The following is a 13735-nucleotide window of genomic DNA, read 5'->3' as shown; positions in this document are numbered from 1 at the left end:
GGATGAATTGAAAATTTGAAGTGGGTTTAGTTGAATTTAAATTTTGAAGGGGGAGTTTAGGGTTTGAATTGAAAATTTGAAGGGAGGTGAATTTAAATTTTGAAGGGGGTTTAGGGTTGAATTGAAAATTTGAAGTGGGAGGTTGAATTTAAATTTTGAAGTATGGGGGAGAGAGGTTTAATTGAAATTTTAAAGAGGGTGGATGGATGAATTGAAAATTTGAAATGGGAGAGAGTTGAATAGAAATTTTGAGGGGGTGGGGGTTTGAATTGAAAATTTGAGAGGGGCAATCGAATTTGTTTGCGTTAAAAGCTTTATAATATGTGTTAAAATTTGTTATAGCTATCCTGCAGTTATGGTAGCCTGTTTGTGTCGAATAACTTTGTTGTTGATTTGGGATGACTATCCTACAGTTATGGTAGCATTTTTTGTTTTGAATTTGTTTCTATTTGAGATGGCTTCAAGGGGTGGTAGTAGGATAGCTTGTAAGGTAGCGTAGTTGGAAGGGGTGGGTAGGTTGCGAAGGTTGAGGTATTTTGTTGTTAATAATTATATTGTGTTGGCTATCTCGCAGTTATGATAGCCTCTATAGTTTGAAGTTAGTTTTAGTGAAAATTTTAAGAGATTGTATATTAGTGAAAAATAGTGAAAATGATATTATACAGTGACGATATGGATAGATGTACTAAACTTAGCTATTTTTGTATCATTGTAGGACCCGCGGTGTAAAATGGCAAGTACGAGGCTTGTTAGGAGACGTATGACTTTCTTTGCGCTTCTTTGTATTTTGAATACTATATTTTTTTGTATTATGAACGCTATTATGTTTTTTGAACTTCTTCATATTATCAATAGTAGATTTTTTTGTTTAATTTGTGTTTGTATTTCGTAATTTACTAATTTATTTTGAATTTTCTTAAATTTAATCCAAAACGAATGTAATTATTTCACAAAATAGAGAACTTGTTTAAGGAAAATATTTTAGGAAAAAATAAAAATTTAAATATTAAAAAGCTACATATGAAAAGGAATTTCCGACGCAAACAACGTCGAGAATAAGTTGCACACGACACGTTGGGGATAGTTTTTTCCGACGCACATCCGACATCAACTATAAGTACGTTGGGAGAAATCATTCTCGACGCATAAATCAGACGTCGGGATAAAGTTATTCCCAACACCTTGTTGGTGATATGTCGGGAATACTTCTCCCGACACATTTCTTTCGACGACAGTCCCGAAGCAGGAAATGACGTCGAGATATCTTTTTCCGACATTTTTATCACTTTTCCCAATGTTTTATTACGTGGAGAGTCCCTCCGCTTCTTGTAGTGCAAGGCGTTTATGCCATAGTTCTGCTTCATCTGATTTAGTAAGATTGCGAAGCTTATCTGTAAATCACAGTAACATCAATAAAGGTAGCATGCCTCTGAATTACTTACTCGGCTTAGTTATCCTGTGCAGCAGCTTCCGTTTTTAAATTTTTCACAATGCTTTGCACACACATTGCAAAGAACTCACCAACAATATATATATTTCGTAGAATTCAATGATAAGCGAATGTAAACTGCTGCAAATCTTTGATATTGAAGATTGTTCTTTTAAAAATAATATTTTTCATAAATAAAAATAGTTCTTCAATAACTATAATAAGCTTATTCAATTAACAAGAATATCTTATTAATCAAATAATTGTTGCAACAATAGATCTCAAAATAAACTAATATCTTCAACTCTTCCAATATAACATATTTCACGGCTTCGTACGTAAGGATAATTCTGAACAAATATCACGGGCCCACAATATTCTAACAATCTCCCCTTTGGGAAAGGCAGTTATTTGTTCAGACATGCACACCAAGAAGATAAATGTTAACAATAATCATTTTATCATTTCAAACTGAAGTCTTGAGTTTACAAGCATATATTCAACAATCACATTCATCACCAATAGGGTTCAAAGAAGATCACCAAAAGAAATTCCATACAGCAAGGAAAGGAAAAAAAATATCAGCATCACCATCAGAAAACAACATCAAAAGAAAAACTTCAGCCAACCAACCAAACCACCAATAACCAACCACATAACTGCTCCCCCTTGCATGTGTACAAATAACAATCAAGGACCCAAGGGTTCCTGAGAGGCTGCAATCCTAAACCGTAAGCATTAAAAAGAGAATCAACAACAACGTGCTTCCCTCTTATATAATTAGACACAACACCTTGAAGGTCTTGGATTGAGATACTAAGAGCTCGTAGCTTAGAGCAATTACCTTTGGAGCAGGTTCGGCAACCTCACCCTCTGTGAGAATATCTGGGTGCTGAGCTAGAAGAAATTCTATCTATATCCGAGGAAAGTAGATTGGAATATTGATATCGTAGGTTTCAACATGCTGCAGAACGTGTTGCAAACAAGATAGATCAACTATGCAAGAGAGGTAGATATGGTGGCGAAATGTGTGGATGGATACCAGTTTGTAATTCCAATTTTGTGAAGAATAACATACTTCACACTCAGTTTTATAGCAGGAAATTGACCATCAGTAGGCCATACTTTTATAGTTTCACCTGAAAGCTTTAAGGCTAGTTCTTCGGGGGAAGGAAGAGTAACCACAAATCCAGCAAGCAGTGATAGCTTCATAAATGAATTTAAAATAGCAGGAGAGATATTAAAGCATTTACCAAGCACATGTACCTTTCGAAAATTAGGAGTGTCAGGTTCATTCAAATCTGTTGGTAGGTTAACTATGAATTCCTGGATTAACTTCAGATAAAATGGTCCAAGATTTTTTACCGTAGATAACAACCTAGCCTTGGTAATCAAATCAATGACAGTATAGCAAGATCAATGTTGATCAGAAATCATATATTCATGAGCAATACAATGAACAACATACTTTTATTTGAAGACACAATATTCATAGTGAAATGATATCCTGTATATAGGAACCGAGGGCATGTTGGGAGGTAGTTTGCGACGTCCAGCTTTTGTTGTAATTACTTTATGCCTTTTAGACGGAGGACGATAACTAGGCTTAGCAAGTTTCTTAGCAGGAACAGAGGCATCAGTATTCGATTTTCCTGATGGAGAGGGATAAGTAAAGGGAGGTACGCCAGATGAAGTATCATCAACTCCTACAGGTTGAGGTGAAACAAGAGGCTGTGGAGGAGGTACTTCAGATGTAGAAGTGAAGTTGGATCCCGAAACAGACTCGGTGGCAGGTTCATACTAAACAGTACGCTAAGGAGCTTTTGAATTGCCCCCAAACTCCTTAAGCAGATCATCTATTACAATGTTCACAGTTGGCACAGCTTTAGTGGGATCAGCTTCTATATGATGAAAGGAAGATAGGCTTACACTAGACGAACTATTAGAAGGATGCATACCATGATCATAATCAAATAGCTTGTGATAGAGTTCTTCTATAATAGTCATCTTAGCAATTCTAGGTCTCTTTGAAGATTCACCCACACTTGGTTGAGCAGTAGTAGTAGAATAAGCACAAACTTTCTGTCGTAACACATCAGCTAAAGCAACATTGTCATCTTCAGATGAATCAGATTCAATATTTTTAGTCTCTACAGAATCAGAAACTTGTACCCTAGCCTTTCTCTTGTGGTCAATCCGAGTAAAACTTCGAGAATCTCTACCAGAACTAGCAGAGGGAGCATTATTAAAATGAGAAGTAGAAGCCTTCTTACCCAGTACAGCAACAGTTTCTTCATGCACTGATTTTGACAACTCAGAGGAAGAGGGTTCAGGAATGTCCTTAAGACGTCGCAACCGTCGGAGAGGATTTCTTGCAGGGATCATTTTGCATCGTTTAGGTTTTGATGTAGGTTGAGTTGAAGCAGACGGTGTATTCATGGTGGAAACAGCTGATCGATATTGATTTTTCCTTATTGAAACCATTGAAGTATGAAGAGATGTTATAAAGCACAGTGAACTGAAGAGTCGAGGAAGACAAAGACATATCATTTGGTAAAGATGAAACAACCGAAATAAATGTTCACCTTTGAAATTGAAATGACTTTCTTGCGACCCAAGTAACAACCAGCGGACCTACGAACTTCTCTCATATGACCTATACCAAAATATTAACTGTTATGGATTTAGCTTATATACTCCTAAGCTCGTACAAAGACTCCCAAATAAACAAGTTTCTAATGGTTTTGAAACGAGCTACGAATATGTTCAAGAGAAATTACCTTAGTTTCTACAAGCTCTCGAATGAAGTGATGTGGATATCAATATGTTTATTCTTGCTATGCTGAACATGATTTTTTTTGATATATTGATCACACTCATATTGTCACAGTATAGCATCATTGTATCTTGATAGATATAATACTCGATTTGTTGACATTTTCTTCATCCATAATAGTTGAGTATAGCTACTCCCCAGCAGTTATATATTATGCCTCGGTCGTGGATAGAGAAATGTAGTTATATTTCTTACTAAACCAGGCTATGAGATTGCTCCCCAAAAAGAAGCACCCACTTGAAGTACTCTTGCGATCTTCAGCACAACCAGTCTAATATGCATCACAATACTTCAATAGTACAGAGGTAGTATCGAACGAGTACCATAGGCAAAAATTAATTATTCCCATAATGTATTTTAGAATATGTTTAGCACATTGTAGATGAGATTCCTTGGGATCAGCCTGATATCTCGCACAGAAGCCTACAACACAAGAAATATCCGAACAACTGGCAGTCAGATATAATAAACTATCAATGATACTTTGGTACAAGCTTTCATCCATCTTTTTACCCGAATCATCCTTGGAAACCTTGAGATGAGTTGCAGCAAAAGTTCTCTTAGCCTTGGCTTGATCAAGAGCAAATTTCTTTATTAAATTATGAGCATATTTTTCTTGAGAAAGAAAAATTCCAAATTCACATTGATGAACTTGCATCCTAAGAAAGAAGGTTAACTTTCCCACCATACACATTTCAAACTCTCTGTCTTCATTTGCTCGACGAATGTTAATATCCTAGAATTATGTTGCCCTCCAAAGATGATGTCAGCCACGTATACTTGTGCAACTAAGAATTCTATACTTGTGCAACTAAGAATTCTTGATCCTTTTTCTTGATAAACATTGTTTTACTAGTGCCCCTTAAAAAGAAACTGTTTTAAAAGAAATTCTGACAATCTTTCATACCAGGCCCAATGAGCCTACTTGAGGCCCTTGTGCAATTTAACATGATTTGGAATTGTCGAATCTTTGAATCCTTTTAATTGAGCTACATAGACTTTTTCAGATATATACCCACTAAGGAACACACTTTTGACGTCCATCTGATACAGTTTAATCTTTCGAAAACACGCAAGACTAAGTAGCAGCCGAATAGACTCCAAACGTGCTATAGGAACAAATGTTTCTTCCAAATCAACTCCTTCGATTTGAGCATACCCCTATGCTACCAATCGAGCTTTTTTTTAGTTACATTACCTTTCTCATCAGTTTTGTTTTTAAATATCCATTTCATACTAATAATATTGACATTCGATGGCCTTGGAATGAGTTCCCAGACTTGGTTTCATTCAAACTGATGTAGCTTCTCCTACATAGCGTTTATTCACCTTTCATCTTTTATAGCCTTAGTAACACTTGTAGGTTCTACTGTGGATGTAAAGCAGACATTGGCAATCATTTCGTATAGCCAGGTCTGTTTTTCTTTCTAGTAGTAATTCTACTGCTAACTTCACCAATAACAGAACAACAAAAGAGTCAACAACTGTAGTTGGAGTTATGTTATGTAGTTAATAATAGAAGATACAGCAAAAGGCACAATAAATAGAGATAGCAGTGACATAGGACATTGTTAACCTAGTTTGATGACACAGCATCTACGGGTCCTTAACCCGAGATGTGAGATTTTATTACTTTAAGAAATAAATTATAAGTACAGTCTTATGTTAAAAAGTATGGACTTTACACAGTCACTCTTACTCTATACTTGTAGTGATACAATACTACTGAAAGTAAAGAAATATCGCTGCTAAATCTAAAGTTGGTTTAAATAAATAAAATCTCCCCCCAATCAATGTTCTCCATTGTCATCTGATTAAGGTTTTGTTGATGAAGATCTCCCTCTTAATCAAGTTTCTCATCATCAGGGTCCAATACTTTATACTCATCTAAGACTTCATCTTCATAAGGATATTACATAAAGCTTATCTGTAAATCACAGTAACATTAATGGAGGTAGCACACCTCTAAATTACTTACTCGGCTCAGTTATCCTATAGCAACTTTCGTTTCTGACCTTTTCACAATGCTTCGCATGCACGCTGCAAAGAACTCACCAACCATATATATATTTCGCACAATTCGATGATAAGCGAATTTAAACCGCTGCAAATCTTTGATACTAAAGACGGCTCTTTTTAATATAATATCTTCCATAAAAGTAGTTCTTAAATAATGTACTATAATAAGATTATTCAATTAACAAGAACATCTTATTAATTAAATAACGGCTGCAGCAATAGATCTCGGAATAACATATTTCATGGCTCTGTACGCCCGAACAAATATCATGGGCTCACGATATATCTAACAAAAATAAAAACGTTATCAAACAAGTCCTTAGTTGTTGAGTTGATTTTACCAATGTTCTTAAAAACCAAACCAAACCAAATTTTGAAAACTTAAAAAATGTATTTAGGTGCATCCTGGACATCATTTATTCGTGCATCTCTTTAAATTGTTCAATTATAACTTGTTATGTGACTTGTTTTTTTTTTTTAATATTTTAAAAAATTTCCAAGGAATCTTTTTTGGCCTTCCGTCTCATCATTTATTTAAAACATGTTTTACCTCATTCTTTTAAAATTAAAAGTACAATATTTATCCAATTATGGTAGAATTGTTGTGCTGAAAAAAAGAAAAAAAATTAACCTTCTTCTTTTTATTAAAGAAAAAAACCCCTATCTTTTATTCTTTTCAAAGTTTTTAGCTTCAGATTTATACTTTGGTATCAAGTAATTGATTGATTTAAATTCTTTTTTTTTTTTAATATAATTTACAAACCACGTTTATACAAAATTAAAGCTTTAAAGTGCTATTACAATCCAATTTAATTTCAAAACAAATTTAAGTTTAAAAGATATTCAATATAATTTGAATATACTAAACAAGTGGTTTAAACCTTTAATTCTTTGTTCGAGAAATAGGTATTTTACATTAGGGATGAATTATACTCGTGTTAACAAAAACACGGTGACTTAAAAAATTAGCCCAGCAGATAAATCATGAACCTAAAATTTAAACTTAATCAAAACAAACAACACAAAAGTTATATAAAAGAAAAACAAAACAAAACAAAACAAAAGTAGAGAGCAAATAGCTTCACCTTATCTGTAATGGTCAAAATTCCTCCACATTTTCCTTCAACTTTCATCCAAAAAAACACATAATTCAAAAGCAAAAATGGCAACAAACCTCCACAAAACCCCAATCCTTCACTCAAATTCTCTTACAAATCTCTTCCCATTTCCCAGCAATCCAAACACATCCCTCACCAACATCCCTTTCTCTTTCCCAATCCACAAATCTCCCAATTTCAAAACTTGTGTCCGTGGCCCTGGCCACAAAGGTTGCGCTGCTCGGCGGAGAGTTCGTTACGACGATGATGAAGATGAAGATGAAGATTACGGCCACAACGATCAGATTGCACTGTTGGAATCCTACACTCAGGCCGCCACGGGAGAGGCACTCATCGTTCATGCCATGGTTGACGGTGAACATGTTGAAGTTCTTGTCTTCAAGGTTTTTCCTCTTTTCTTTTGGATTAATTTACTTCATTTTTACTTTGGTTTGGTATGCCTTGAGAGATTTATTATTTTGGTTAAATAATTAAAATTTTAATCCATATAATTTAGTTGAAAATTAATTTGAGCTACATAGACTGGTTTTCTTTTTCCTTCCAAATCCAGCTTGGCTGGTTCTGTAAAATATTTGAAGTAAAATGATGAGAGAAAATGTGTGGTTTATACATTGTAGGGATTCTCATCATGTTTGAGCTATGGGACATCACCTGATCCATCAAGAAGTGTTGTTCCGGAAAGAGCAACCATTAAATCCATTGATAGAATCAAAGGCCCATTTGATCCATCAAATATCCAATACATTGAGAAGGGTATCACTTGGAATTCATTTAACTTCCCCAAATAATTCAACTTCTTTCCTTCCAATTCATTTTTATCATTTTGTTACTTTTAATATAATAGCATCTCACTAGTTCAGTTCCTTTTTTTTTTTTTTTTTTTTTTTTTTTTTGACTCAGTTACAAAAGGGAATTCTTGTATTTGGTTATCTTGTGTACTTTTCTTTCTTTTTAATTAAGTTAGTAGGTTGCGTTTGATACTTTCATAAACGTTTCAAACTGTCATTCAAATATAAATTTGTCAAAATATTAGGACAAAATTTAGAACTTCAAACAATATGATAGCAGCTACGAACAAAAATTCAAACTTAGAGCAGTGTCAGTCCAACCATTTGGGTTGGCTCAATGGTAAAACATGAGTTCAATTCATAGTGGTCGTCTACTTAAATAATTAAATTTTTACGAGTTTTCTTGATACCCAAATATTATAAGGTTAGTTGTTAGGTTGCTCTATCACATTAATCGAAGTTTGTAAGGTAAATAAACTATCATCCCACATCAGACACCATCAAGCTTGCTTTAGATCTCAATTTTTATAAAATAATCTAAATGGAATTTTACATATTGGAATATTTGTTTGGGGAGAGTTTAGTCTAGTAATAGGATATGGAAATTATTAAATATATACAGGTATATTTATTAATCGAAGAAAATATCTAATTAATGAAGGAAGAGAAGATATTCGATATGTATTTGAATTCATGAATATTTATTTTGAAGAAGATAAAAATATTAGCTATATGTGTATTAAATAAGGGGTCTTTTAAAAAATATAACAAAATGATCAAATATTTCTACTGTATAGAACAATTTCAGAAACAGAAAAAGTCTACAAACCCATAATAAAAAATACCAAAAATTCTCTGTCAACAACGCCGTCAATAATGCACGCGTAATATACTTAGTACACAATCATTTAGATTTAGTTATTGTTTGATACATGATCGTTTAGATTTGGGTAGCCAAATCTGTTTGATACAATCGTTTAATTTAGTTACACGATCATTTAGATTTGGTACACGATCATTTAGATTTGGTCGTTTAGATTTGGGTAGTCAAATCTAAACGATTTTTTTTTAAGATTTTTTGTACACCATCGTTTAGATTTGGCTAAACGATTTTAATCAAAATTCTTTTGGTACACGATCGTTTAGATTTGGTTACATGATCGTTTATTTTATTTTATTTTTGTACACGATCATATAGGTTTAGCTACTCAAATCTAAATAATTTTTTTAAGATTCTTTGATACACGAACGTTTAGATTTGCTGTTTTTGGTACACTATCGTTTAGATTTCGACATTTTTTTTTTAAGATCTTATATATTTGGTACACGATCTTGAACAACCAAATAACCGTTTGAAAACAATTGAAAAAAAAAAAGGAAGAAGAGGGAGGGAAGAAAGAAGATGGAAAGAAAAAAAATCACATAAAAGAAAGTGAAGAAAGACATTGAAAAAGAGTAAGGACCAACCTAAAATATTTTTAAAATAGTGGCCATCTTCATATGCTTTTTCATTTTGTTACATGGGCCATAAATATTTTGGTTGTTTGTTATATTTATGATAATTTCCCTATATATAACTTGTAGATAGTAAATGTAATTCGTTGATCATTGTTAATAAAGTTGTTGTTTTTGTAATTTCAATAAAGTGTTATTAATTATTAGTTTTATTTTAATAACAGGGATCAATGTTTCAAATACAACTATGGATACAACTCACAAGATGGAATTTACTCCTTCCCGACTTTAAGGTAAGTAGACGAGTATTCCCATAAATGTTGTCTCTAGAACTTGAACAAAAGGTCTTACTCTTCCTATGGCACGAGAGGGGTTTATGTTTATTGGTTGGACAATAAACAAGTAACACATTAGAGGAGCAAAGGTATTTAAGGAGTACTAGAAGTAACCGGGGTCAAATGGTAATTTGACCTAATTGGTGTTACAGACACTTATGAAGGACTAACTTATTGTTATTTGGTCTATATCTGTAGTGAAAAGAATTTAGTTGTGAGTCATTAGTGAAGTGTACACAATTAACAAATATTGATTGATATGGTTAATGAGTTTAACCAATTAATCTCATATATTGTTGTAGGCTTTGATTTTTAGGTCCATTAGATCTCATTCCTAGCTCGTAAAGGTTAATGAGGTTAATGTATATAGATTGTAATTTGAAATATTCAAATTTACTTTGTGAATTAATACAATATATGGAAATAGGTTATAATATAAAGTTTATATTTTTGTTAAACTTTATTATATAAATTTTATTTTGGATATGATTCAAAAATTAATTTGTGAGAGAATAAAATATTTGAACAACAATGAATTAGATTCATATTAAAACTATAGGTTCAAATTTAATGCGTATATGATACACATTAAAACTATTCTTTTCTCAACTCTCGTTACGCAAACAACACAAACATCAAATGAGAGACATTAGCATCTCGTAATTCTCATTCTTTTCTCAGACTTGGGATTCGCTTTCATAAGAATCTTATTGTCTAGACCTGAAATTCATTTCACCAGCATCTCGCGATAGACCTAGGATTTGCTTTTCACCAGCATATCACATTTCATTCCACGTCTAGATCTGGGATTCACATTCATCAGCATCTAGCATCAAGAACACAACTCATTCTCGCTTAGACCTGGGATTCACTTTCACTAACATTTACCTGTCTAAGCCAAGGATTCACTTCCACCAGCGCCTCGATTAAACCTGAGATTTCCACCAACGTTCTGCGATAGATCAGTTACCATTACTCATTACGTAAACAACACAAACATCAAATAAGAGACATTAGCTCAACATATCACTTTTAACACATAACACCAATATGATACAACGAACATCAAAGAAAGGATTACAAAAGAAAGCTTTTCATACAAACATTCATAAAATACTTCCTTTGTTTGTAAAGATCATAATTACAATGATTCTGTGAAGTTACAAACATTCGTTTATAAGGCACTCACTACAACACTTAGCTTCAACTCTTTCTCCCCTTGGCTTCCGGCTTCCTCTTCTTGCCTAGTGGTCTCCCTCAACCAGCTTTTCAAGACTTCAAGATCTCCTCTCAATAATTCAACAGTACGTTTAGCATTTTTTTTTCCTTTTTCTTTTGGCCTTTGGTTATATTTATAGCAACTTTTCACATTCAGGGGTCACTTCTTGGCTTTACACATGTCCCCTTACTATTTCGCCGCGTTATGTAGTCAACCCAGATTCGACACCTAAGCCAATCGTCAGTTTTGATTAGACATTTCCCTTGAGACAACACTAACCTTATCTCCTTGGAAAGCTAAACTTCTTTAAATCGTCTGGCTCTCTTCTTGAGAAGCAACAGACATTTACTTTCCCCAGAGGGTCGTCTAGTCACCTCAACCGAACACCTACCTAATCGTCGCACTTTTAGGCGTAGGTACTTTTTCTCGCATTGCTACCTTAATCATCTGGTTCTTAGAGTCAAACGCAAACTCCTTCTTTGCCAGCAACCTCAATGTGTTACCTACTTCAATGCGATGGCTCTTAGACTCAAATACTTTTCTTCGCATCACCCTTTCTCCAATCGTATTCTTCTTCGCAAAATGCCTCTTTCTGAACTTGGTCAAAATAGCCTATCTGAACGAAGTTCCTCTTTAACATGACTCCGTTTTTTTATCAAGGCCTCACAGCTTGTAGGGTTTTTCCTTTTTCAAAATTGTTCTATACCGTAAACATTTTCACGTTTTATTCTATCTGTTAAAACCCTTAACGTTAAATATAAGATATTTAATGTAGCAATTAATTAATTAATAGTTTAGTTTAATTTTATTTAATTAATTTTAATTTAACTAAAATGAATTTAATTAAATTAAAACTATAAGTTACGTGAGAGATATTCATTTAAATATGATTTAATTAATTATTAATTTATTTAATTGATTGATTAAATGTTTTAATATTATTTAATTTAAGTTTTAGATTTAATTGAATTAATTACTCCTTTACGTGGGAGTTATTGAGGGGACGGCGGATGCTTTCCCATGTATCCCGATGTCACTCTAACTTCCTAAGAAGAGGGAAGTAGGTAATGCAGAAGGAAAATGCAATTCACTAACTCTAAAAGTTATCTGCTTAATCTCTTAGAAAGAAAAAAAACTCTCACTTCCTTCCCAATTGCAATTTTGGTTCCTACAAACCATCCACCTCAGTCACTTAGAGAATAGGAAAGTTTCTAAGGAGTGGTGACTACAAATTTGGTGTTTTGTAGATACAGAGTCAAAAGTAAGTTTCAAATTTCTCTATATAAGTCTAATTTTTATTTTAAAAGCATGTTTAACCAATAAATTTAGTTTCCAGTAAATTTGTTTCTATAGATTTGTCAATATACTGGTATTTCTATACTACCCAATTAAATTGAGAAAAGGTTCAAATATTCCCGTTGCATAAAGCCTATTATGGCTATATATAGTGTGTCTCTATGTGTGCGCTTGCCTGCATGTGTGTGTCTGAACATTTTGACCCCTATGGTTGTAGTTCCAATGAGTCGAGCTCCACCTGCTCCACAAACAAATCGTTTGTCCACGCTACGCAAGTCCCTAGCTAAGCCCCTCAAGCCCTCACTCCAAACCTGTGTCATGCGAGCCGCCTAGTCGAGCCCCTTTGTCTGTCGATGTTTATGTCGCTCTAGTTTCTCCTTCCACCACTGTTTGCACCACTGGTCTATTCGTTTATCATGGCATCGCTACCGCTCATACAGTTGGTCAAAGGGTTGGTTTGGATAAGTTTTGATAAATTTTTAGTGTTTTCTTTATTTTATGGGTTTTGGATATCCATTAAGAATTAATTTTGAAATAAATTGGAATACGTTTCTTGGTTATAGAAGGATTAGTTGGAGTTTAATTGAGAGCTTTTCGAAATAATTTGTGGATTTTCCAACTAGATCAAATTGGATTCCGACAACTAATTTGTAAGCAATTAAATGATTTAATTAGTTGGATATTGATTGATGGTTTTGGCGAATTTCACTCTAATCTTAAGGTAAGTGATTCTTACCCTAATTATTATTAACTTGAATTTTAAACTAACTTAACCCAAATGATTGGGTAAGTTAGTTTAAAATGTGGGTTGAGTTGGGTTGGGTTAAACATTTTGAATTTTTTTGAGTTAGTTTGGGTCTCGGGTTGGGGATTGAAAAATTCAATTCAACCCAACCCAACCCGAATTATTAATATATATTTATATTAGAAGAAATACACAATCGTGTAGAAAATGATACACGATTGTTAGGTAGTATCAACATGATTTTGTAGTTCTTTTTAACGATGAAAAAAATGTTTCAAATCTAAACAATCGTGTTGACCAAACTAAAGGATCATGTTGACTATGGTAAGCGATCATTTACATCATATCCACATTATCATGTAACTTTTTAAATAATGAGAAAAGGGCTTCAAATTTAAACAATCGTATTGACTATGGTAAGCAGTTGTTTAGATCATATAAACATGATTGTGTAGTTCTTTTTAAATGATAGGAAAAGGGCTTCAAATCTAAACG

At 33.5% G+C, this 13735-nt stretch overlaps 1 protein-coding gene across 1 annotated transcript; it reads left to right on the top strand.

Moving 5' to 3' along the window:
- The first annotated feature begins 7293 nt into the window (after positions 1-7293).
- LOC103493452 (uncharacterized) lies at positions 7294-8392 on the top strand. The gene is made up of 2 exons (XM_008454192.3): positions 7294-7785; positions 8020-8392. The coding sequence occupies exons 1-2, from the start codon at positions 7447-7449 to the stop codon at positions 8188-8190; spliced, it is 510 nt and encodes a 169-aa protein (XP_008452414.1). The 5' UTR covers positions 7294-7446; the 3' UTR covers positions 8191-8392.
- The last annotated feature ends 5343 nt before the right edge of the window (positions 8393-13735 follow it).

The sequence above is a fragment of the Cucumis melo genome, chromosome 10, assembly GCF_025177605.1.
Source record: "Cucumis melo cultivar AY chromosome 10, USDA_Cmelo_AY_1.0, whole genome shotgun sequence".
NCBI classification, from domain to species: domain Eukaryota; kingdom Viridiplantae; phylum Streptophyta; class Magnoliopsida; order Cucurbitales; family Cucurbitaceae; genus Cucumis; species Cucumis melo.
This window is presented reverse-complemented; position numbering and strand designations above follow the sequence as displayed.

Excerpts from the sequence above, each read along its gene's own strand:
- LOC103493452 (XM_008454192.3), top strand. The coding sequence starts at position 7,447 with ATGGCAACAAACCTCCACAAAACCCCAATCCTTCACTCAAATTCTCTT. Across the intron at positions 7,786-8,019 it reads TTGAAGTTCTTGTCTTCAAG|GGATTCTCATCATGTTTGAG; the intron begins GTTTTTCCTCTT and ends TATACATTGTAG.